Source organism: Hemitrygon akajei, chromosome 11 (assembly GCF_048418815.1).
Source record: "Hemitrygon akajei chromosome 11, sHemAka1.3, whole genome shotgun sequence".
Classification (NCBI taxonomy): Eukaryota; Metazoa; Chordata; class Chondrichthyes; order Myliobatiformes; family Dasyatidae; genus Hemitrygon; species Hemitrygon akajei.
Window position 1 is genome coordinate 67,403,526 of NC_133134.1, and position 27,193 is coordinate 67,430,718.

General features: G+C 40.3%; 1 protein-coding gene across 4 annotated transcripts in view; it reads right to left on the minus strand.

Moving 5' to 3' along the window:
* mad1l1 (mitotic arrest deficient 1 like 1) overlaps window positions 1-27,193 on the minus strand; it is a 1,014,619-nt gene that overhangs the window by 704,841 nt on the left and 282,585 nt on the right. For all 4 annotated transcript variants that reach the window (XM_073061007.1, XM_073061009.1, XM_073061006.1 and 1 more), the window contains exon 12: window positions 8,716-8,853. In XM_073061007.1, coding sequence (XP_072917108.1) covers window positions 8,716-8,853 — 138 coding nt within the window. The remainder of the gene's footprint in view (window positions 1-8,715; window positions 8,854-27,193) is intronic.

Consider the following 27,193-nt stretch of genomic DNA (forward strand, 5'->3'; position numbering starts at 1 on the left):
AATCGTGTAAATACAAATGTGCATGAAAACCTGAAATAATAACAATAACTAACTAAATACATAGATAAATAAATAAGCAATCAATAAATATTGAGAACATGAGATGAAGAGTCCTTGAAAATGATTCCACAGGTTGTGGGAAGTATTCAGTGATGGTGCAAGTGAGGTTTATCCCTTCTGGGATATTGTATTGGAGAGTATAGCCTTTAAAATAATCCTGTTGTTTTTGGATGAGCTGCAATTCTCCAGACTAATCCCAAAATCTGAACTCTGCACTTCATCTTTGAAATTAATGATATATAAAATTTCTATTAGATCTAAATAAACTGGATGTAAGGAAGATGTTCTGGGATGAGGTGTTTAGAATTGGGTCTTGGGATGAAAATAGTGCAAATATGTAAGAATGGAATGTGTAGAATTTTTTTTTAATTTAGGGATGGTGAACCTGTGGAATTCACTACCACTGAAGATGATGGAGATGAAGTTTCTGAATACATTTAAGAATGAATTTGATGGAATTTTAGCCTCAAAGAATATAAGAAGACAGTAAGAATTTAGTATTCAGGGAAAGGATCAGCTCTATTGAATGGTGGAGCGGAATTGAAGGGAGAAATGGCATACTCCTATTGAACTGCTATGTCCAGGCTTTGCATCATTTGGGCAATAGTGTAACCAGTATGCCATTCCAACATTCCCTCTGAAAATTCTGATGTTGGGAGTGATAAGCATTGGCTCAGCTGTGAGGTATCCCACAGCTGAATAAATTTATCAACTGTCACTGTTGGGACACATACATGTGGAACAGACACAAACGTGAGGAACAACTATTTAGGCAAGAAACTCACTCAGGTGGGCAGCTTATAGTACCAGCCTTCAGATGAAGTGAAAAAAATAAATGACAAAATAAAGTCATCTGATAAACAGCAATGAAATTGCTTGTTGAAATAGTGTTGAGCTTCATTTTGAATGCCGAATTGAAACATATTTCTGTATCTACAGTACATTAACAATCATCAAAGCCTGCCTTATCTCAGCTTGTGCAAGGATTCATTCAGCTATAATACATCTTGGCTGGTGAGAAGGTTAATGTGAAAATTGCACTGCATCTGAGCTGACGTGATTTATGACTTAACAGAGCCATGTGTGCACTCAAATCAGTTAATTGGAAGTAATGTTCAGCCTCCAGCTGTGGAAACAATTTCTAACCTCAAATGCACTGTATGTACAGAATTTTGAAGTTGATAAAGCATAACACTAATAGTCCTTTTTAGATAATAGAGGTCATAAGCTCAAATTACGGACCTCTCTAGAACTCTACTCGTCAGACACAATTAAGTTTCAGCAGCTTAATATCAGTAAAATTCCTTGTAGTTGAATAAAATGAAAACTAGAAGCACTCAACATACAAGGGAGCTCTAATTGTGTGTGTGTGTGTGTGTGTGTGTGTGTGTGTGTGTGTGTGTGTGTGTGTGTGTGTGTGTGTGTGTGTGTATGTGTGTGTGTGTGTGTGTGTGTGTGTGTGTGTGTGTGTGTGTGTGTGAGAGAGAGAGAGAGAGAGAGAGAGAAAGGGGGGGGGGTGGAGGGCATGGGTAGCTCTAGTTAACATTTCAGATCAATTACATTTAATGCTCAATACAGGCCCAGAATTTGCAGACAAGGTGCTTCATAGCTTATTTGAATAATCATTTTCTGGTATGATGCTGTTTCTGCCTATTCTGAAATTTGCTTGCTACCAATCTAGCTGAGAGCAAAAGTACACAGGAAAATGAAATCAGGCCACTGGTGCATACCTCCTTGTGACAGACTAAGAATCATTTCACAAACCTATATCACTGAGAGAATGGTTTTTAATACAGATTTGGGCATAAATGGCAAAGTTAGAATCAGAATCAGGTTTAATACTACTGACAGATGTCATGAAATATGTTGTTTTGCAGCAGCAGTACAACATAATATATAATTTCTAAAGAACTATAAACTACAATTATATCTACTGCCCTCACCGTATGCTTATGAAAAACCTAGGCAGGTAGTTAAACACTTACTCAAAAATCACCTGAGCCAGAGCTTTTTTTCAGGGTTTTTAAATGAGAAATACTTGTTAAAAGGTTTTGCTTTTCCATGTTAAATAAATAGGGGATGGATATGGATGTCTTTCTGCAACTTGTGCTTCAAGTTGAAATCCGAATTAATCCGTACAGAAGTGATATAAAATACAGTTTACGTACAGGAAGTGATGTTCAAACAAAATGAACAGGTTATTTGGATGAATTATAACCCAGACCTTCCCACCTTTTGAGATTTAACAGATCTCTTAGCACACTGCCTGTTCTCTCACAACTCTCACAACTCATGCCCAATACCTCACAGAGCACAACAAGCAAGTCTGGTGGAATGCCTGGAATCAAACTATCATCCAGAATAAAGAAGTAATCTCTAAAGCAACAGTGAAACCTACATAACACAGGTTCTAAATCCAATCCAAATGGGGTATAACATCTGCAGCCACTTGATGCACAGAATGGCACATTAAAATTCATGAGGAATGTGACTGCAACAGTATAACAATATCTTGCCTTTTATAGAAAGCCTACAGTTAAATAACACTGGGTGGGAGAAACAGAAGGAAAAATCAATATTCCCATTAAGAAGCTGAAGTATAATACTAATTTCAATATTACAGATTGAGATCTACAGATGTAAACTGTGATCTAAATAAATATCTGGTTGGTTTGAAATACCAGTTTAAAAAGAGGGAAAAATTATGAAGCCAGGAGATCATTCTAGAATCGAAAGCAGAAAATTGAAGGATAATATTTGACATAAATTTTCACAATTGATTCAGTTGGCAGATAGTCTCATGGCACAGACACAAATCTAATGACGAGGTTGTCCATTTTATTTCAATGAGGAGGTGGGGTGATGAGATAGTGGATACACTAAAGAACATTACTAATTGACAAAAAGTTTTGATCTGAACTTGTCTAATGTTTGATGAATGAAATGGAGCCCACTATGGTATATTAATTAGGTATCTGTGCCAAGTAACTGGAATCAGAATCAGTTTCTTGCCAGTATGTGAAACATACCAAAATTGATTATGGTTGGGTGCCCACCATAAAACACAGGACAATATCATAATAGACAACACAATAGCAACCAACAAGACAATAGTGCAAACAGCTATGAGCAATCAACAATTAGCACAAAGGTTAATATTCAAATTTAAATAAATGTGAACATATGAACAGACTCAATAATTATCAACAAAACAAGGAGAGCAGGAAAGAATGTTGTGCAAGGGCAGTTAGGGTATTATACCTGAGTGAGTTTTGTTGAGAAGTAGGAAAGCAGCTTCACAGATGATGGTGATGGATTTGCAGAGTCTCCCTAATAGCAATTTGGTGAATAGGTGACTGCTAGGGTAGGTGGAGTCAGCAGTAATTTTTTTTAGCTCTTTTCTTCGCTCTAGGGTCGGTAACTGATAGCCAATGATCTTCTGCTGAGTGAACCACTCACTGTAACCTGGACTTAGAGAGGGAGCAGGCAGTGGGAAACCAAACAATGACAGAGGTGGTCACAACACTCTTAATAATAGCCGAGTAAAAATTCATCAGGATATGCCCTGAGATGTTAAATCATCTATGAAGGTGTAGAAAGAGACAGGTAGGGGGTTGACAGTGGAAGTCAATACAGTCAGCCCTCCTTATCCGCGGGGATTGGTACTGGGAACCCCCCACAGATACCAAAAAATGCAGATGCTCAAGTCCCTTATATAAAATGGCATAGCATTTGCATATAACCTACACACATACTCCCGCATACTTTAAATCATCACTAGATTACTTATAATACCTAATACAATGTAAATGCTATGTAAATAGTTGTTATACTGCATTGTTTAGGGAATAATGACAAGAAAAAAAAAGTCTGTACATGTTCAGTACAGACACAACCATCGTAGCTCTTCTGGGAACGCTGATGCTGCTTTGGCATCAGCCAATCGCAATTCTCCCGTGATCTTTAAGTTCTTAAGGTTGTAGCGCTTTACATAGCTAGCCAGCCAGCCATCCCTTACTAGCTTTAAATTCCTTCCTCTTGCTCACAAGACAAGTAGCAAACGAACGAGACGCAAGGCGAACAATGCTCAAACAACGAGTAATACCTTTAATCATCTCTAGATTACAGTACTTATAATACCTAATACAATGGAAATGCTATATAAGTAGTTGTTTCACTGTATTGTTTAGGGAATAAGGATGCTTTGGAGGAGGCTCAATAACACTAAAGTCAGGATCTGTGGAGGTTGAGGGCTGAGGACCACTTCGGCAAGTGACATGCCACTTTTCAAAAGATCTAAGATTTCTATTTTCTCAGCAAGAGATAGCACTTTACACTCTCTCTTAGACTTTGAGGAATTGCTTTGACCACTTAATTGCTTTTTAGGAGCCATTTTTTCACAGAAACAAAATAGTGACCGAATGAGACGCGAGGCGAACAATGCTCAAACAATGAGTGCTGGAGAGAGAACTTCCGGGTTTTCCCCATCCACAGTTGGTAGAATCCGCGCACAAGGAGGGCCAACTGTACTCATTTCCACTGTCTGGATAGCATTAAGCTCCAAGCCGTTACAAGCACTCCAAGCTGCAAGACAGTCTACCTCTCTTGAATAGCAGGTCACATCATTATTAGAAATGAGACCAATTACAATTGCATCATCTGCAAACTTTAAGATTTGAATGGATTTGATTGTGGAGGTACATCATTTGTATAAAGTGAGAACGGGAAGGATGAAAGAACACAGCCCTAGAGAAAGCCTCTGTTTATAGACAATGGATCGAACAAGTATGTGCCCAGCCTTACATACAACTTCCATCCTGTCAGAAAGGTTGTATTCCTGACAGCTTGTTGTGCAGCAACTCCAGAACAATAGTATTGAAGGCAGAGCTGAAGTCCACAAACAAGATCCTTACATAGATGTTGGAAGAGTCCAAATGTTCAAGAATATATGAAGATATAAGTTAACTGCATCCTCAGCGAGCAGTTTGCTTTAAACTGTAGCAGGCCAAGACAGATTAGTAGTGGACAAAGTAGGTCAACATCAGACGTTCAAGAGTTTTCATAGCTACTGAAGTCTGAGAACTGGGTTATAATTATTAAGTCTAGTGATCTTGGGAACTGGAACAATTATAGCAACTTTAAATCTGCTCTGCAATACATAAAACAAAGTTCTACTTCAAAGTACAGAAAGTTCATAAATTTTCTCACCTGCTTGTATTCTCAAGATTATAATCAAATGATTTAATATGTACCCTCCCCCTTCATCATTTGATATTTTTGCTGTATGTACTACATGCATAAACATAATTGCAGAGACCACTGCAAAGAGATCTACAAAGCTCATTTGCTTTTACAGATAGCTCAGTTAAAATGACAAACATTCTAGCAGATCCAAATGCTAGATAGCGTCCTGATAAAGGGACTCGGCCTGAAATGTCAACTATATTCTTTTCCATAGATGCTGCCTGTTCTGCTGAGTTCCTACAGCACTTTGTGTGGATTTCCACTATCAGCAGATTTTCTCGTGTTTGTAGCAGATTCAAAGCTCTGATTACTGTCATAATTCCTAAACAAAGCAAATCCAGTGGAAAATCTTAACAAAAAAGAATTCCACTCCCCTGATTAAGCAATTCTATTATGTATTTTTAAAATCTGTATTATCAACAGCATATTCAATTTATTCCAAAGTAATACCATCTTTTAAAATTCCTAGTTGTGTATGTTTTTTGCAAGTTCCCTCAGATTTGTTCAGTGGCTAGGAGGGAATATTACTAGCATGATTTAAATATGATTCCAGAACTCAATACAAATACCACAAATGATCACAGAAATCATGCAAATTTTGAATATGCTAAAATACATAGTAAATTTCTGATCTAGATTTGAAAGATTATTGTAATTTGTTTATTATTGTCCAGGTACAGTGAAAAGCTTGTCTACATAAGTGTTCGTACAGATTGATTGTGTGCATGGAAATTGTACAAGGAAAACATAGAACATAGAAATCTATAATACATTACACGTCCTTCGGCCTACAATGTTGTGCTGTCCATGTAATCAACTCTAGAAACTGCCTAGAATTACCCTACCACATAGCCCTCTGTTCTTCTAAGCTCTACGTACCTCTCCAAGAGCCTTTTAAAAGACCCTAATGTATCTCCCGCCTCTACCACCATTGCCAGCAATGCATTCCATGCATCCACCACTCCCTGTGTGAAAAACATACCCTTGACATCCCATCTGTGCCTACTTCCAAGCACCTTAAAACTATGTCTCCTTGTGTTAGCCATTTCAGCCCTGGGAAAAAACCTCTGGCTATCCACACAATCAATGCCCCTAATCTTATCTTTTACATCTCTATCAGATCACCTCTCATCCTCTGTCACTCCAAGGAGAAAAGGCCAAGATTATTCAACCTATTCTCAATAAGATGCAAGATCATACCGAAATAGATCGTGTGGTCAGTAGGCCATCTTATGAAACTGGGGAAACATTTCAATAGTCTTATAACAGTATGGTAGAAGCCACCCCTGACCATGTTAATACATGCTTTCAGGTATCTACTTTTGGTATCTACTGCCCAATGGGAAGGGGAGTAGAGACCATGTCTGCGACTAAAGGCTCTTTAATTATGCTGGCTGCTTTATTGAAGCAGCAAGAAGTATAGGCAGAACTCAAGGAGGGGAGACTGGTTTCTATGACGTGCTGACCTACATCCACAAACTTCTGCAGCTTCTTGTAGTCATGGGGAGAGGCAGTAGCCATACAAGCCATTAGGCATCCATGCAGTATGCTTTCCATAGTGTACCAATACAGTTGGTAAGGGTTGATGGTGGCATGCAAAATTTCCTTGCCTCCTGAGGAAGTAGAGGTACTGGTGAGCTTTCATCACCGTGGTTTCAACGTAGTTGGTCCAGACTAGGCTATTGGTGATATTCACTCTTAGGAACTGGGAGCTCTTAACTACAGCAGTTTCTTGAATTTTGTATTGTAATTTCTATGCAAGTATACAAACAGTCCTCCCCTAATCAGGTTGTTCTAAATTACAAAATAGGTTTAGCTAAAGAAAGCTTTTCAGCTGATTGGATGCTATCTTTCTTGAATTAACTTCCTTCCAAATACAAAACAGTCATGATCTTTCTTCTCAACAGTTTGATTGTATACTGCCCTCTACATGAAGAAATATTTCTCAACATGTTTCATAACTACAAACATGACAAAAATAATTTATTAAAAACCTTATGGGGTATTAATCTTTTGAAGGTTCTACCTACACAAAATGTACAGCAAACCTTCAGAAAACAGGCCATTATGCACAAAAATATAATTACATGTTAACCCAATTTCTTATCAGAAAGTTAAAGCAGAGAAACAGTTTAGTTCATGAGCATATGTCTCTGTTTTTGCTTCATATCACACTCTTGGCATCTTATTTCATCAATTTTTCTTTCTGTTCTTTTCTCCCTCATGCACCTTTTATGGGCTCCCACTAAATGCTTTTATATCCTTAACTCCAAATATTCCATGTGGCATTTTAAGTTCCACATTCTCACCGGGCTATAAGCTAAGATGTTTCTTCTGATGTTCTCACTAAATATTGACCATCAATATTCTGATGATTATAAACTAAACTTTCTATAACCTACACTTACGAATGATGAAGGATGTGCTATGGCACAGCTAAATCTGCTGATCCACAGCTTCAGCAACCCAGGTTCGATCCTGATCCCTTTGATGGAGTTTGAATATTATTCCCATGACTGTGTGGGTTTTCTTTTGGGATTCCAGTTTCCTCCCTTATCTAAAAGAGCTGCAGGTTGATAGATTAAATTAGCCACTGTAAAATGACTGGTTCCTTAAGGTTGTTATAGCTGAGGGATGTAGCGTGGGATAAGCTCCCACTACCTTATTAAATGATCTTAATGGCATGCATCTCAAATTGCCTCTGACAATCAAGTCCAGCTCCTGGCCTTCATGTGTGGCTCAGCTACTAGGCCCGGTAGAAACATTTCTACCGACAAAAGAAGGGGGAAAAGGCAGGTTACTAGTATGTTAAACCCAGTCACCCGGCAAATGTGGCTCGCTAGCTGTGAATGCCAGCTCATCCAGCAGGAATACTCTGATCTCAAACCTCCACTGCCTTGTGGCTATACCCAATCATGGAGAAACCTCGAGGAAAAATTCAGAGCTGGAGTCCCTAAGGCAGTCCTACATTGAGTTCAATACTGACTGGCAACTCGTGATACCACTGGTGTCAAACTGTTTGGGCCTCCACCATTCCTTTGGATTCAGTTCCCTGTCTTGCATATCAAATGGACAGCTGCAAAGCAACTTCCATGCTCAACCTTGACCAACAGAGGTTCCTCAGGGGTAAAGTGGCTATTTACATGAACGGTAGAATGCAGGGGTAGTTGGTTGAATATGGAAAGAATAACATTATTGAAAGATTCGCATAAATGGGTAAATCATAATCAGCAAACATAGTGCGATGAAAGGTCCACTTCCCTGTTGTCACTTCATGACTCTAAATATTTATGACATAGTTAAAGAAAATTCTGAAAGAGAATTCTAAACTCCTTGGAGTTCCTACTGTTCGGAAACTCAGTCACTTCTATGATTGTCTGACCCAAAATGCTCAAGCTAGTAATTACTTGCCTCCAGTTCTGAAATATGTGCCTGCAGATCTTGGGTCATGTTCTCTGCTTCACGAACCCTCCGGTTCAGTTGTGGTGAATAATTGGTAACCAACTCATTGTCGTAGGAATCCAAGATGCACTTCATCCCATCGCGAGCCTGAACACATCAAACACATGGATTAAGAACATTGAAATATCATTTTCTTCCTTGAATGCTTTTCAAATACAACTTTGTTGGGAGAATTGTAAGTTACAAGGAATGTTGGGTTACAAAGAACAAAAAGTTCTATGAAGGTGATCCTACAGAGCCTTTAAGATTCAGATAAGGCCAGTGCATCTGTCACTCCGCTCCTCTGTGTGCTCAAAAGGTCCAAATATCAGAGGGGTAATGGCATTGCTGAACGATGACAGGTCAGAGATGGAACTGGAATATGTAGATTCTTGGGAAGGGGCAAATGGGGTGTATAAGACTTACAAACTTTGATACATGGCGAAGTTCCAGCAGCAACATTGCATTTGTCAAGGGTTACAGGCTGACAGGTCAGGTCATATGAAGCAAGGTTAGCAGAGCTGGGACTTTTCTCTTTGGAGCGTAGAAGAATGAGAGGGGACTTGATAGAGGTCTACAAGATTATGAGAGGCATAGATAGGGTGGATAGTCAGTACCTGTTTCCCAGGGCACCAATAGCAAACACCAGAGGGTATAGGTACAAAATTAAGGGAGAGAAGTTTAGGGGAGACATCAGGGGTAAGTTTTTTTTACACAGAGGGTTGTGAGTGCCTGGAATGACTTGCCAGGGATGGTGGTGAAGGCTAAAACATTAGAGGTACTTAAGAGCCTCTTGGACAGGCACATGGATGAAAGATAAATGGAGGGATATGGGGTAGTGTGGGTTTAGTACTTTTTTTTAAGGATTATATGGGTCGGCACAACATGGAGGGCTGAAGGGCCTGTACTGTGCCGTAGTGTTCTATGGTTCTATAGGATATCCACACTGCACTGACTGGGTTTCAGTGAAGTCTCTGAGAAGATCCCACAAGGAAAAGTAATCCAATAATCAGAAACAATGGAATTCAAGGAAAATTAGATCCAAGACTGACTTGATGACAGGAATCAAAAGGTGATGGTTAAATATTGATTTTGTAAATTAGTTGCCTGTGACCAGCTGCTTTTGCAGGGACCAGTGGTGGGATTCCGGCTCTTTGCTATAAACATTAAAGAGGTGATATAATTTGCAAGTTTGCAGCTGATATAATTGGTCATGCTGTTCAGCTCTACAGCAATATTAACAAGATAGTAAAATGGACAGACCAACATCAAATAAAAATTTAAAAAGTAAAATGTGAGTGATGCATTTGTGAGAACTAATGAGGCTAACACACACACACACAATGCACAGTATGGTAGGACACCATGAAGTACTATGGAACAGAGAGAGTCCAAGGAGTCTTTGAAGACAGCAGAAGTAGATGAAGTGTCACACAGGATACTTGCTTTCATCTAACCAGAACACATGAAAGCAGAATATGCTGGAAACATTCAGCAAGTCTTATGTCCTCAGCAGAGATGTTTACAACCTGAAGCATAGCTTTAAAGTATAGGGTAGGAGACTTAGAGGAGACTTAAGAAAAAGGTTGTCATCTTGAGGACGGTTGAAATCTGGAACACAGTCCCTAAGAGGATGATAAATGCAGATACTACTTTTGAGTAGATGAATACTGGAAATACCATAACATGGAAAGCTACAGGCTGTGCCCTTCGATAGAATTAGTAAACAAATACCTTAGGGTAATGTATTTGGGAGATACGTACATAATTCACAACCACCACTATTGAGTTGGGGTTTCATTAAACATAAAATGTCTCACTTCATTTTATTTGGGAAACCCTACATCGGTTACCCCAATGGTCTAAGACGATTTCAGAGGCATGGATCATGTCTGCCAATGCAGTCGCTTTGAAACTGCAAGATCTTTGGGAGCAAAATGCTGTCACTCGGGTTGTACAAGCTGAGGCCCAGTTTGCCCTGCAAGAAATCTCCTCCAACAACACCAAATTTTAATGTGTGGAAGCATTGCTCAGCAATTCCACGGCTGTGAGAGTGGTGAGTCTGCTTGAACAACTGCCTGAACACGATAAATACCGATCACTGAAAACTCACCTTTTACAGTCTTTTGGACTATCGGAGTCTAAGCACCACGCAGTTGCTCTCCTTGCCCAGCCTCGATAATGCTAATGGACCACGTGGTGTCTCTCCTGAGAAATCACCATTCTTGTCTGTATTTTTAAAGAACTGTTTATGCAATAAATGCATGATCCAGTTTGAGTAACCCTTGCTATTACACACACGATGGACTATAGGGAGCTTGCTAAAATGACTGATGGTCTACACTCAGCTAGGCGATGGTACATCATTACTCCTCCTTTCTCTATCTTGATAAGCCTGGTCAGCAAGGCCCACAACAGAAGGATGCCCGCAGCTGCATAACAGATGGTGCCAGGTTTGTGCATTTACCATGCTCGCTTTGGTAGGTATGCTGGAAAGCGCCAACCACCGTGCAGCTTTGACAGTGCCAGCGCATCAGGGCATCAGAGGTCTGTGAACCCATGGGTTTCAGCTGCCAGGGTTGTCTACTATTCATTACAGACAACTTTCCAGGGCGACTTTTCCTGTGTGACATGGGTGCTCAAGTGAGTGTACTGCCAGCTTCGCCTATTGTTGAGAACTTAGAAATCTACAATACATTACAGACCCTTTGGCAGAGTAGGAGTAGGGGTCCCACACCACCTGAGGCACACCACTGTCACCGGCCTCCAAGCAGAATATGACCTGTCTACAACAAGTCTTTGCCTTCCGTGGGCAAGCCAGTTCTGGATGCTAAGCCTTGCATGAGGTTCCTTATCAAATGTCTTGCTAAAATCCATATACACTACATCTACAGATCTACCTTCATCAATGTGTTTAGTCATATCCTAAAAAAATTAATCAGGCTTGTAAGGCACAACCTACCTTTCACAAAGCCATGCTGTCTATTCCTTATCATATTATGCCTCTTAAAATGTTCCTAAATCCTGCCTCTCAGGATCTTCTACATCAACTTACCAACCACCGAAGTAAGACTCACTGGTCTATAATTTCCTGGGCAATCTCTACTCCCTTTCTTGAATAAGGGAACAACATCCACAACCCTCCAATCCTCCGGAACCTCTCCTGTCCTCATTGATGGTGCAAAGATCATCGCCAGAGGCTCAACAATCTCCTCCCTCACTTCCCACAGCAGCCTGGGGTAAACCCTGTCCATTCCTGGTGACTTATCCAACTAGAAGCTTTCCAAAAGCTCTAGCACATCCTCTTCCTTAATATCTATATGCTCAAGCTTTTCAGTCCGCTGCAAGTCATCCCTACAATTGCCAAGGTTCTTTTCCGTAATGAATACTGAAGCAAAGTATTCATTAAGTTCATCTGCCTTGTTTACGATACTCTTTGCATTAAAATAGACACATCTCAAACCATCTGGCTGAGTGCATCTTTGCTCTAAAGCAAAGAGCAACGAAACCTTGCTGGAAGCCACCAAAGAAAGCAGGATCCAAATTTACAAGACACGAAGGATGACGCCCTGCTTCAGTGGGTGATGTTACACATGGGACCGTGTCCTGACTAAAGTGACTATGTATACATCTGCCTGGTTCAGATTTCCTGTGTCCCCAAGAACTGTTAGTCCATCTTGAACTGCCGGCTTGTGAATGTCAAGGACTTTGGGTTGTTACCCTGCTCACCTAGTAAGACCGTAAGACTATAAGGCATGGAAGCAGAATTAGGCCATTCAGATCATCGAGTCTGCTCCGCCATTCCATCTTGGCTGAAGTTCCCCACAACAACTCTGTCAAGCGCATGCAACACCACATGTGAGTTTACTTGACTGCTGAGCGAATTCCCTGTCCTCACCAAGCCCATATTTTCCACAATAGTCACAAAGCATGGGGTTGAGCATCACATTCCCACAACTGCCAACGTGCATAGACTGAACCCAGATAAGCTGGCAACACAGAAGATTGAGATTGCCAACATGGAAAAACTCAGAATTGTATGCCAATCAAATAGTCCCTAGGCTTCACCCCTCCATATGGTCCCACGGTTTCATGCACCTTCTTACCATGGTGGACAGTAGCACTAGGTGGCCAGAGGTCAGCCCTCTAGCATTGAAGACGGCCGCAAGTGTGGTTCGGGCATTCATCAGCACCTGGGTTGCTTGGTTTGGCACTACATCTGATATTTCCTCTGACTATGGTCACCAATTCAGCTCAGACCTCTGTGCTGTGATGGCCCAGAACTCTGGCCTCAGGCTACATCACACCAGGGTGTATCACCTGCACTGCAATGGCTTGTGTGAGCGGTTTCACTGCTCCTTAAAGACTGCTCTGAGGGCTTCTCAGACAGACAAGCATTGGCACAATCATCTCCTGTGGATCCTGCTGGGACTCAGAACTGTACCAAAAGAGGACCTGCAAGTCATCTGAGGCAGAGTTGATATATGATTTCATTTCTGATGCCACAGCTACCTGGTCGGCCTCTCAACAGCGTTCCCCTTCCTCAGTAAATTTAATTCCTTTTCACCTATCATGGTGTATAGTATTCTTGAGTTCCTGTTGATCTACATTCCACCTTGTTTGTTTTCATCCACCACAAAGCACACCAACAACCCCTTAGGCCCCCTTACGATGGCATGTTCCATGGTTTAGAACCAGGAGAAAAGACTTTTATCATTGATAAGAGGGATAAACTTGAACATGTTTTGGTAGATCACCTTAAACCGGCCCACCAAGATATGGAGTACTTCACTGTGACAACATGACACAACACAACATGATCCTGAGCGTGTCAATGCACCTCTGGATAAGCCAGAAGCACTTGCTGTTCCTCCATCCATGGAACAACAGACTCCAGCCGGATGGCTCATCCGAGCTCCAGACAGGCTGACAGCGCCAGTTTTAGTGAATTCTAGGATGGGGGGGGGACACTGTGTAGGGTAACATAATTGGGAGAAATGTACATAATTCACAACTACTGCCATTTGAGTTGGGGTTTCACTTTAAGAGACTGGTCTGACGTGATGATGTAATGTAAAGATTTTTAACACGCTTTTGTGTTTAGGTTTCAGAGTTCAATAAAATGTGCTACGGGTTTCATTAAACATGAAATGTCTCACTTCATTTTATTTGTGGAAACCTACAATTTCATCAACCTGAAAGCATACAGTGAAATGAGGGAAATGTTTCCAATCACCACTTACATCACTCAGATGTTCCTCAACTCAGTCAACAATTTCTTTAATGGTCAAGACTTGCCTCATATTTCATGATTTTATAGGATCAGTGAACAGTGTTTCAAATAGAAGAGAAAACAGTAACAATATGAGGTGTCAGATTAGTACTTTTTCCATAACTATCTGATGAGTTTCCTTGGTACCTTTTAAAATCAGGTACAGCATCAACATTATAATTACTCTAACATTAAAATCCATCAAAAATAATGAGATGATAGCTAATTTATTTGAATTTCAATGTAATACACACAAAGGAACAGGACATGATCTACAACATCAGACTTCTTCAACTGAGTAGAGCCTTCATGCTTTCTCGCAGGACAGAAAAAATGTTATATCAAATAATTCTCAGTGGCTCTCATATATCATGAATTGCAGCCAAATACACAGCAACTCCAGGGGATAAAAACAGATTTCTTCTGTCATTATAACCATGCAATATTAACCTACATTTCCAAATATCTCCCCGTCAATTGTCACAAAGCAAAAAAGCACATACATCGGGTAGCAATGGAACAGTAAGCTTTTAAGGTCAATGATCTTTCATTAGTTTCTTTTTCTTTGTCAGAGTTGTTACAACCTCACTGCCACAAAGATGTCTTCACTATATTTTTCTTTATTAATCTGGGGAGGCAATTAATTGCTCTAAGTATTGCTTTAAGTTATACAATTTGTGCAAACTCCATAGAATACACCACCATCATCTCCACCAGCAATTCTCCATGAAGCAGCAATGGAATAAACAATGAATAATAAAATCCCCAGAGCCGGTAACAAATCTTACCGACATAATAAACCAAGAGTTTGCAAGCGTTATTTAAACCACAAAAAAATTACATTCCAGAAATACTCCACACTCTCACAATTTTTAACAATGTATACCATGTTCTACCAGTCTGTTGTCGCCATTACAATCTTCTATGTGGTGGTGTGCTGGGGCAATGACATCAACATGGGTGATGCTAACGGACTTTATAAACTGATTAGAAAGGCTGGCTCTGTTATAGGAGTCCAACTGGACACACTGGAGGCTGTGGTAGAACAAAGGACCCTACAGAAAATCCTGGCAATTCCGGATAATGTGTCTCACCCTCTGCATGCCACCTTGGATGAACAGAGGAGCACCTTTAGTAATAGACTAAGACAACTGCACCACTTCAAAGAGCACCATATAAGATCATTCTTATCCTCAGTCACTGTACTCTATAATGAGTTAACCTATAGCAGGGAAAGTGATGACCCCCACCCTCCCCCCACTAAACTGTTTATGGTAACTTATTTTTTATTCTTTCTGCTTCTCTTCTAATATTTATATCTCTGCATTTGTAATGCAACTGTGACACTGCAAATTCCTTTGGGATCAATAAAGTATTTATCATCATCATCACAGTGGCAAAATCATTTTGCCAACCTTTTGACTTGTTTAAGCCATTGGCAGAAGGCAGTTGATGTGTAATCATTGTATTACATCAATTTCAAACTATTATCTCCCAGACAATCACTTATTTTGAAGGGATCATTTTCTTTGCAATTCCCTGGTCTGCTCCTCTGACTCCATGAACCACTTCAATTTTTTCATTATAAACTACAAAACCTGTCTTCTACTTCTTCCCTACCCACCATCCAGGGAACTAAACAGCCCTTCCAAGTGAAGAAGAGATTCCAATCCAATGTACTGCATTCAGTGTTCACAAAGTGGTCTCTCCTACATTAAAGAAACAAAACAGATCAGATAACCATTTTGTGTACCACCTACATTCAGTGTGTAGGGGAGATTAGAGTTCCCTGGTGGCTGCCATTTTAATTCTCCATCGCATTCCAATCTGCCTGGAGCTTTCTGCAATATTATAACAAGCATCAATTAAAACTCGAGGACATCACCTTATCTTCCATAGTAAACAAAGAAAAGGCTGGAAAGGCTGGTCAGCCCACATCTGATCTAACAATTCAATGAAAGTCATTTTGTCAGAACTAACATTCAACCAGAAATATTAGCTCTGTCTCTTCTCCCACAGATGTGGCCTCGCCTACCAAATATGTCAGCATTTTGAGTTGAGATTAGATTTACTGTGTCCATTTTTTCATCTCATCTTCCATCTTGGTAAGTTGTAACTTTCAGGACTAACCTTTTTTGTTATAAGCCATCTACTTGTGATACTGGTTCAGATATTTTTATCCATTAGCAAAGCTTCACCTGCTGGGTTTATCCAGCAAGCTCTGCACCACACAACTGTTACGGTCCTTCGTTAATTTCCTCTTCCCCTCTCTCTTTCTTCTCCTATTAAGCACTCAATTGGATTACTTCTACAATCTATCTTCAGTACAACAGTGGTCTCACCCTATCACAGATATTCTAAATGTCCTATCCACCTCTCTCTTACCCTCTCACTAACAAATCTAATATTTTCTCTTCTCCTCCTTTCTGACAAAGGAGGAATAAATCCATAAGGTTGACTCAATTTCTCTTTCCCAAATGCTTCCTACACTGCCGTGTTTCCAGAGATTCAGTGCCTATTTCAAATTTCCACCTTCAGTTATTTGACTTTCATTGGCAGTGGACTATCAAGTTATGATCAACATTTAACAAGAGAATAGCAGTAAGTACATGGTATGCAGCCACAACATATTTGCATTATTACACTTTCAGATCAGCAGTCAACGTCAAATTTCAGAATGCTCTCCTCATTGTCCCTTTTTCAGCTTTATTCATAAATTAGGAATACTGGTTGCCTCTAAGTTTCAAATTATCATAAGGTTCTGAACATCATAAACTTATCTCTTTACCTGTATTCCCTAAAATAGCTATGGTTAACAATTATGTGCCTGTTCAAAATGTTAAATTAATAATTTATGAAGCAGCACCTACATGGGTGGTATGGATTGATAAATTTCTAACACTTTCTGCATGTAAAGGTATTTCATTATCATGGCTGGCTCAGGATTTAGACTCTGCTCTTTAATTCTAAATTCCCCTACACATAGAAATGATTGTGCTCAATTGATCTGATCAGTTCCCCTCATATTTTGAAAATTTCAATCAATTCAAATTCAATAAATTCCAGAAAGCATATATAAAAGTTCGCATAATAGTCCACTCTGGTCCGAATGGATACTACATTATCTTTGTGATTCCTGCATAGCGCTATTAGTGACTTTCATTGAATATTTCAGCATTGTGCTATGGACAGGAACCTAATGCACCTACAGTAATGCCTGGAGCAAATTAAGAATGAGTTTGAAAGACTACCACTTTTTCAGGAATTTTGGTAAGATAAAGTCAACTGAAAATAAGGTGTTAGTTTGCAATGATTGAAAAAGCAAGGGTTGATTTATCTGGGAAAGATGGCATCAGAGGGTGACCTCTTTGAGCTCATCTGGGAAACTACTCAAGTTCCTCTCTTCTTCCTTTTCAAGGTGGCTGAGGTTCTGTCGGAGTCTATACGCAAACTGAAGTTCTTCACAGCAGTAGATTCCCATTCCCAGAGCTTTCAATATCTCCAGGAGCCACCTGGAACCTGCAGTGTGCAGCCTGGCGCAGCTCTGTAGACTCGATTCCTCAACAGTGCTGCCAACTGAAGTTTGCTGCCAAATCTCAAGTCAGAGAAACTTGGAATAAAAGCAACGTTTCAGACTGTAACATCGAAACAGCGAGGTGTTGGTTTCCCCTCTCGTTGTGGAAGGAATGATACCTCTCTCTCACTTGTTAGTGAGAGTGAGAGAGAGCCTGTGGCATGCCGTAGTGCTGGGCTATGGACTCTAAGTTTTGATGGACCTGCATCATGGTCTCTTTGGGGCTTAGCTACTGCTTGCTTGGTGGGCAGTGGGAAGGCTGAATGAAATTATATAATGACATAACTACATCATAAAGAAGGCACAGCAGCACCTTTACTTTCTTAGGAGTTTCTGAAGATCTAAAACGTCAATGTTGAGCTCAATGTAGGACGTCCTTTGGGACTCTAGCTTTGGATCTTTCCTTAGAGTTACTCCTGTGAGTATAGCTGCAAAGCAGTGAAGATTTGAGATCAGAGTTTTCCTTCTGCTAGATGAGCTGCCAACCACAGCCGACAAGATCATCTGCCTGAAGCGAGAAATGGTTCCACCTGGCATAGTAGCTAAACCACACATGAAGGCCAAGATCTGCACTTGGTTGTCAGAGACTATTTGAGATGCACACCAACAGGTGCATTTAAAAGGTAGTGAGAGCTTATCCCCTACTACCACCCCCAGCTATAACAAGGAACCTGCAAAACACAACATAAAACAAACACCCAGAGTTAAAGAAAAATACAATTGCTATTGGTGCTGGAAATTACTTCTTGGGCATTAAAAAACTCTCAAACATTACCCATATGTTACTACCAGTAGCAAAATAAACCAAGTATGCAACAAATATTAATTTCTCAATATTATTTTTCCACTGCAGTATGGAAACTGACACCTGGAATCTGATGAAAATCAATAGTAACTATAAACATTAACGATCGTACATCATATGGTACATTGATAAATCACCGCTCTTCAAAATTAGCATCTTCATGCTAAAAGGTCAGCCAAGTTCAGCATTCTGGAGATTACAGATCATACACAGTGTACAATCATGCAGACTACATTTCACCGATTATTGCAAGATCCTAAAAGTGCATTTTAATCTAGGGAATTATAAGCTCATTTACTGTCAGACAATTTTTGTCCTTTTGGCATTTAACAATATGCTCTTTTGTTTCTCTGTTGTACAGTAAAAAGCATATTTCAGTTAAACATAACCCAATACCTGCCCACATTTTAATCTGCAGCATATGGTCATACAAAGAAAGTTAGAACTACAGATTGAAACACTTAACATATAGGTAAACATAATGCTTTAACAACACCAGCAACCTGAATTCAATTACACTGCTGTCTGGAAGGAGTGTATATAGCCTCCTGTGACCATGTGGGTTCTTCGGTTTCCTCCCACGTTCCAAAAATGTTGGTAGGTTAATTGGTCATATGAATGTAACTGAGTGATGCAGGCTTGTTAAACTGGAAGTGTCTGTTACCTTGATGTAACACAATCAGTAACTTACATGGCACTTGCATGACATAGTTTGTGATATAAATTACCTATTTTAGCAATTGGGCAAAGCTACACAATTGAAATTATAACTTTTACCGCATTAATGCCGCAAACAGTTAACGTGTGAATACCCCAAACTGAACAAATAGGGCCATCCCAGAAAAATGTGAAATATCACTCAACTCCAATCTGACAAGGACAATGCTGTACAAAGCACTTGTCTTTTAAAGAATTACAAACCAGTAAAAAAAATCAAATGAACAATTGAAAAAGAAAACAAATCAATATTGAAAAAGAAACATCTAAATAGTAAAAGATGGCAAATAAATAAATAACAAGCAGGTAGCTCAAAATGAATTAATGAAAAATAACTCACAAAGTAGAAAGAGGGTGAACACTTTCTAGGGAACTGATATCAGGAGGGATCAAAACAGGTACTGAAAGTGGAGGGCTAGCAGGGGAGGGGAAAGACAGGCAAGAGCAAGAGTTAGGGCCAAGGAAGAGCAGTAGTAAGCTGGAAGAAAGCCTAGTGTATAATGGCTGCCCATTAAAAAATTCCCACAAGAGGTATCATCCACACAGCAGCTTGGTTGAATATGAGAACATATGTCTGGAAAAAATAATTGGGAGAACTCAGTGTGGTAGCGGCTGTGCAAAGAAGAGTTATGGGGAGGAGGTGGGGAGAGGGCGAGAGGGAGAGGGAGATAGGGGACAGGGAGACAGGTGACCGGGGGAGAGGGTGTGGGGAGAGGGGAGAGGGAGAGGGGAGGTGAGGGGGAGGGGAAGGAGAGGGAGAGATAGAGGGGGGAAGGTACAGTGAGCTGATGGAATGCATGGGGGGAAAAGTAGAGTCAACTGATGGAATCCATAGAGGGAAGGTAGAGTGGGCTGATGGAATCCATGGGGGAGGGAGTAGAATGGGTTGATGGAATGTATGGGAAAGGTAGAGTGGGCTGATGGAATCCGTGGGGGAGGGAGTAGAATGGGTTGATGGAATGTATGGGAAAGGTAGAGTGAGCTGATGGAATGCAAGGGAAAGATAGAGTGCGCTGATAAAATCCATGGTGGGAAGGTAGAATGGGCTGATGGAATCCATGGTGGGAAGGTAGAACGGGCTGATGGAATGCATAGGGGGCAGTTAGAGTGGGCTGATGGAATCGATAGGGAAGGTAGACTGGGCTGATGGAATGCATGTGCAGAAGGCAGAGTGGGCTGATGGAATGCGTAAGGGAGAGGATAGAGTGGGCTGATGGAATGCGTAAGGGAGAGGATAGAGTGGGCTGATGGAATGCATGGGGAAGGTAGAGTGGTCTGATGCAGTCCATGGTGTGGGGGGGGAGGTAGAATGGGCTGAGGGAATGCATGGCGGGGGGGAAGGTAGAATGCGCTGATGGAATGCATGGGGGAAGGTAGAGTGGGGTGATGGGATGCAAAGGGAAGATAAAAGGGGTTGATAGATTCCAGTGGGGAAAGATGGAGTGGGCTGATGGAATGCATGGAGTGAAGGTAGAATGGGCTAATGGAATCAATGGAGGGAAGGTAGAGTGGGCTGATGGAATGCATGGAGTGAAGGTAGAATGGGCTAATGGAATCAATGGAGGGAAGGTAGAGTGAGCTGTTGGAATCCGTGGGGGGAAGGTAGAGTGGGCTGTTGGAATCCGTGGGGGGAAGGTAGAGTGGGCTGTTGGAATCCGTGGGGGGAAGGTAGAGTGGGCTGATGGAATCCATGGGGGGGGGGAGGTAGAGTGGGCTGATGGGATGCATGAGGGAAGGAAGAGTGGGCTTCAAGAATGCATGGGGGAGGTAGTGTAGGCTGATGGACTGCATGGTAGAGTGGAAGGTAGAGTAGGCTGACAGAATGCATGGGGGAAGGTAAAGTCAGCTGATGGAATTCATAGAGGGAAGGTAGAGTGAGCTGATGGAATCCATGGGGGGAAGGTAGAATGGGCTGATGGAATCCATGGGGGGTGGGCGGTAGAGTGGGCTAACAGAATCCAAGGATGAAAGGTAGAATGGGCTGAAGGAATGCATGGCGGGAAAGGTTGAGTGAGCTGATGGAATGCATGGGGGGAGAAGGTAGAGTGGGCTGATGGAATGCATGGGGGGGAAATGTTGATTGGCTGATGGAATGCATGGGGGAGGGGAAGGTAGAGTGGGCTGATGGAATCCAAGGGGGTGGGCAGTAGAGTGGGCTGATGGAATCCAAGGGGAAAAAGATACAGTGGGCTGATGGAATGCATGGCGGGGAAGGTTGAGTGGGCTGATGGAACTCAGGTGGGAATGCATTGCTGACAAAGTAAAAGAGAAAAGTAAATGTTCATGGTCAAGGGTTACTGAGAATGAGTGACTTCGAGGAAGTTGAGTAAGGGATGTTTTTGAAAAGTGCCGGCAAAAGCAAGTATATCTGTGCCTACGTATTGTTAAACTTATTTCATACAAAATAAAAGCAGCAATCCGGACATCCACTCAAACACTTCATGCAATTAATTACGAATCTGGCTGATCTAATCATGCATCTAATCTGAACTTTCCTGTAATAATTCCACAATCCTTACCTCTCCTCTCTATACTCACAAAACAGGAGTCTGCAGAGGTTCAGTATGTCATTGAAAACCTTGGCAAAACTTCTATTGATGTGTGGTGGAAAGTGTGCTGACTGGCTGTATTACAGCCTGGTATGGGAACACCAATGCCTTTGAGCAGTAAGTCCTACAAAAGATTGTGGATTCAGCCCAGTACATCATGGTAAAACCCTCCCAACCTGTGGTAAACTATGTATACCTGTCTGGACACGCCCCTCTACTGACTGCTCCTGTGGCTCCTCCCACAGACCCCTGTATAAAGGAGATTGGAGGCACTGTTCCTCCCTCAGTCTCCAAGATGCCGTGCTCCCTTTTGCTGCTAATAAAAGCCTATCGTTCACCTCCCGTTTCCGAGAGTTATTGATGGTGCATCACAACCACTGAACACATCTACTGTGCCTATAAAAAGTATTCAACCCCCCCCTTGGAAGTTTTCATGTTCTATTGTCTTACAGTGAGCAGTGTCCTTTGTAAATTCTCTGTGTTCTTGCATTAATTTAGTAATAGCCAGTTTTTATTCCTGTATCACAATTTTTGGTAGCAATTTGCTATTTCCATAAGGGTGAACCTTTGTGACACAAAATGTTGTAACATGGGGGTACAGAGTATCTCACTTCAGATTTCTCCTCATGTACTTTGATACCTTTATCCTGAAGAACCATAGGTAATGACTTGCATACTTTTAATTATCTGGTAATTTGTTGTTGACGTGATATGACAGCCAGTGAAATTTTTACACAACATGAAATTGTTTGGACAGAACATACATGAAAGTTTATATTCCACAACACAGCTTTACATTTAGGTATTTGGGGTTAGTGGTTATGAGATCACCTTCTAGCTCTGGCTCTTCATCTTTTCTCCAGTCCTGATGAAGGGCCTCAGCCTGAAAGGTCAACTATACTCTTTTTCATTGATGCTGTCTGGCCTGCTGAGTTTCTCCAACATTTGTGCATATTATCTTTTATAATTTCAGCTGCCAAATCCTTTGATCATTTTTAAAAAACATTGTCACCACTTCCTTAACGATAGGTACCAACTCTAACCCTGCTACTGATGTCAGACTAATTGCTCCAAGCTCTGTTTTCTCTCTTCTTCTTAACTTAAATTTTAAGGTTTCATATTCTGTCTTACAATTTACAGAACATTCTGGAACCTGAAGAAGTTCACCGAGACAAATATATTAATAAGAAAGATAGACTCTGGAACGATATGAGACAAATGCAGGCAACTGGGTCAAACTTAGGTAAGCACTTTGCTTAGCATTGACAAGCTGAGTTGAAAAGCCAGTTTCTATGCTGTATAATGCCAATGGATTTCTGAAATCAATGCATTAACCATCCCATAGCAACCTCCTTTAAAACTGTAAATCATCAGATCATCAAGACCTTTCAGTACCAGTAAATACACTGTAATGTTCTGACGAGTGTTGTGGGCATGCTGTATTAGCACCATAATGTCCGGTGACACTTGTGGGTTACCCTCAGTACATGCTTGGTTGTGTTAGCTGTTAGTGCAAATGGCACATTTCACTGCATATTTCAATATACATCTGATAAATAAATCTGAATCAAAAATCCAAAATATAAGAATGCTAGCAACACTCACAAATGCTGGAAGAACTCAGCAGGCCAGGCAGCATCTACGGAAAAGAGTTTGCTAGCTGGAATGAGGCAAGCGTTTAATGAATAGCTGGGCTGTCGGAAGACATTTCTCCATGCTAAAAATACTACAGAATTAGCATTAAGACTTAGTGTAATGAACAGAAGAAAATCATTTGTTACCAGCAAAGCTAATCTTCTAGTAGAAATAAAGCCGTAAAAGTAGAAAATCAATAACTCTTTGAATGCAGTCAATGGGTACTTTGAAGCCAATTTAACACAGCATTCTTAGAAAATTTCTAAAGACTACAAATTTATCAAGTAAAAATCACAGAAAAGCTATCAGTGAGCACAGAATTAAAGAAATTACAATGGCATTGTAATTCCCAAATGTCCCCAGACTATGTACTAAAAGGTCTGTTAGCACATTAGTTATCACACAATCAGCCCAAAAAAACTCCATGTTGACTTGGACCATGTGCTACTGAACTTGGTAATCAAGACAATATAAATTTTCTACAGTAAATGAGAAAGAACACATGCACATGCACACATTTTACAATTAATAGAGAGCAAGTGTGTGCATCTGCAAATGGGATCATGTTTCTAGGCCTAAAGGTGGATAAAAATGGCTAGCAGTCAAACTGGAAGCAAACATATTTAAAATACAGATTAGCTCCTTCCTTGTAATACAATATTATATACTGTTCCTGATATATTAATATCTTGCCATTAATTATTAAGAAAGGATGAAATGACATTTAGATAATGCCAAGAGGCCATGCCAGTCAATGTATGTAACAAGTAAATAAATAGATTTATCACACTACAAGTATCAAAGGGTATATGGCAAAAGCAGAAATATGCTGTTCAGATAATGAAAAATATCTTCGTTATGAAACAGGTTTGCAGACCAAATGCCCCACTCCTGTTCCTGTTTACCTATGTTTTTGCCACCAAGGACAATAGTGGGAATATGGCCAGCAGCAGCAGTTCTTCGCAAAGAGTTATTATTGGTTTGTTAAACAGGGTACCAACATTTTCCTGTGGTTTCCCACATTATAGTGCTATAACTGACATGATGATATGGGTATCAGAAACATGAATACTATAGTGTTGAAAGTGAAAAAAATCAGTATTCAGATCAACATGGAGGCTTGAACTATCATCTTTACCATCACTCATTTTCACACATTTGTATCATGACAGCCCTTCACACTTGTAATAGTCTATAAATCTTAGATGGACGTTTCTAGCCCAAAGTTAACCACTTCATAGTTGCAGAAGAAATTTCAAAGATGTTACTCTCTGAATGTCATTATAAGTTTCATACCTCAAAACAGAATTCTATTATTACAGGTGACCCCTTGGGGCTCCATTATGGAAAAACCATGATAATATTTGAGAATGATATTAGAGTTCTCAACAGCTATTTTGTGCTTTCACATGCTATTAAATGACATCATTTGTCCCATCAAGTCTATGAGGACTCTCATAGTACTCCCATCAATTCATTGCCACATTTACTTATCTGCAATACATTCTCTCATAAACCTAATCCAACAGAGAATTCCAGGCTTTCTACTAACATATAGGTTCACTGTCCATCCCATCATAGTCCAGCCTGGCTGAGTTACAGATGAATTGCCAGTTCCAAGTAAGGTGAAGCAATTTGTTGAAAGAATTCAGTGGGTCATGCAATATCTATGGACAGAAATGAACAGTTGACATTTCAAGACAACTGAGGAAGGTTTTAGACACCAAATGCCAAATGTCCATTTCTTTCTCACTGTTCAATAGGTCAGACAATACCTATAGACAGAAATATGTTTTACTCCAGCACCCATGGTTTCTTGTGTCCCCAAATGAGGTTAAGTCAATTGCAGGGAGAGTGGAGGAAAGGAAGTAGAGTCAAGACATTTCTAGGTTTGATGGAAACGTATATGAAAAAGGATCTAGTGCTTTCCTGATGTATATAATGAATTAACTCTTCTTGAGCTTCCAGCCATTTACAAGTATTGATTATAACCAAAGTTTCAATGACAAACTCTGCCAGTTTCTTCAGGGATGATGCCTGGGCATGTCTAGTCCAGTGGTGATTACTGTTTCTGCATTACTTATTTAGTTAAAATTATTTTTTATATACCTACTGTAATTAAGTTTTTTTCTATACTATAATGTATTGCATTGTACAGCTGCCGCAAAGTTAACAATCTTCACGACATATGCTGGTGATATTAAACCTGATTCTGATTCTGATTCTGTTCTGTTCTCTTTGGTACATAGTCTTCAATACATTTGCTGATAAAAGTTTGTGATGCTGGTAACATACTCATCGGGGGTGACAGCTGAGTCTTTGAACAGGGACCAGTAAATTCACACAAATCAGTCAAGTAAAACCTCATCTGTTTCCTCAGACCTGCACAGTACAACTTTCTGCATTAGGTTCTCCCTTTTCAGCTTCTGTTTGTATGCGGGGAGTAAGAGCACAGCCTGGTGGTTCAATTTACTGAAGTGTGGAAGTGGAATGGCTCACTTCACACTTGTATGGTAGGATCCATGACATTAATTTGAGTAACTCTTGCAGTGAGGGTGGAATGATTGACTCCAACCACAGTTATCACCCTATGTACGAAAGATGACTTCAGCTACTAGAGTGTTACTAAAGTGTTTTTTTTCTTTAATGCCCACTGACTTCATAGAAACATAGAAAATCTACAGCCCATTGCAGGGCTTTCAGCCCACAATGTTGTGTCAACCATGTAACCTACTCTAGAAACTGCTCAGAATTTCCCTACCGCATAGCCCTCTACTTTTCTAAGCTTTATGTACCTATCTAAGAGTCCCTTAGAAGACCCTATTGTATCCGCCTCTACCATCTTCACTGGCAGTGTATCCATGCACTCACCACTCTCTGCATGAAAAACTTACCTCTGACATCCCTAGTGTACATACTTCCAAGCACCTTAAAACTATGCCCCTTTGTGTTAGCAATTTCAGCTCTGAGTAAAACCTTCTGGCTATTCACACAATCAATGTCTCTCATCACCTTATACACCTCTGTCAAGTCACCTCTCCTTCTCCGTTGCTCCAAGGAGAAAAGGCCACATTCACTCAACCTATTATCATAAGCCATGCAACATCCAGGCAACATCTTCAAAGACGTTAGTCTTACAACAATCAATCAAATGCTGTCTCAATGTTAAGGGCACTCCATGTTTGCATCAAGGCATGATAAGGTCTGCAAGAACTACAGTTCGGCACCTATAAGCAGATTGTTATGACTAAATGTTGCTTCAAAGACAATTTCCATCACTTTGCTGATGATAAAAAAATAGATTTCATGGTAATTAGCTGGACTGCATTTGCCCTGATTTCTGCGCATAGATCATATCTGGGCAATTTTCCATGGAAATTGCTACATACCATTATGGTAAATTTATGAGAAAAGCTTGGCTAGAGACAAGACTAGTTCTGAGCACTTCAGGATGCTGTCTGGTCTCGTAGGCGTTAATGTATCCAATGCTCTCATCCATTTCTTGATATCACATTTTGTCAAATCATATCATATGTAAATGGTGTTTTCACCTACATTGAAGGGTGTTGTAATATTGCTTTCAGACTGTTTCTTCTAAGTTTGGTGTCAAATGATTGACTGTTTCCGGAATGCAATACTATGCAGATGCTTCCAAAGTTGCTCCAAAGAGCCATTCCAATAACTAGAAATGACTGTCAGAATTTAACAAATACTTTACATTATAGACAACAGAGAATCAAGGCACAAAATTTTCTCTTTAAGGCATTTACCGAAAAGCTGCTTGAAGAATTTAAACTACAGGCACAGAAACAACTCTATCAATAAATTTCATTGCCAAATTGTAAAGGAAGAAATTATTTTTGGAAAATGCTAACAGAAATGAGAGGTGAACTATC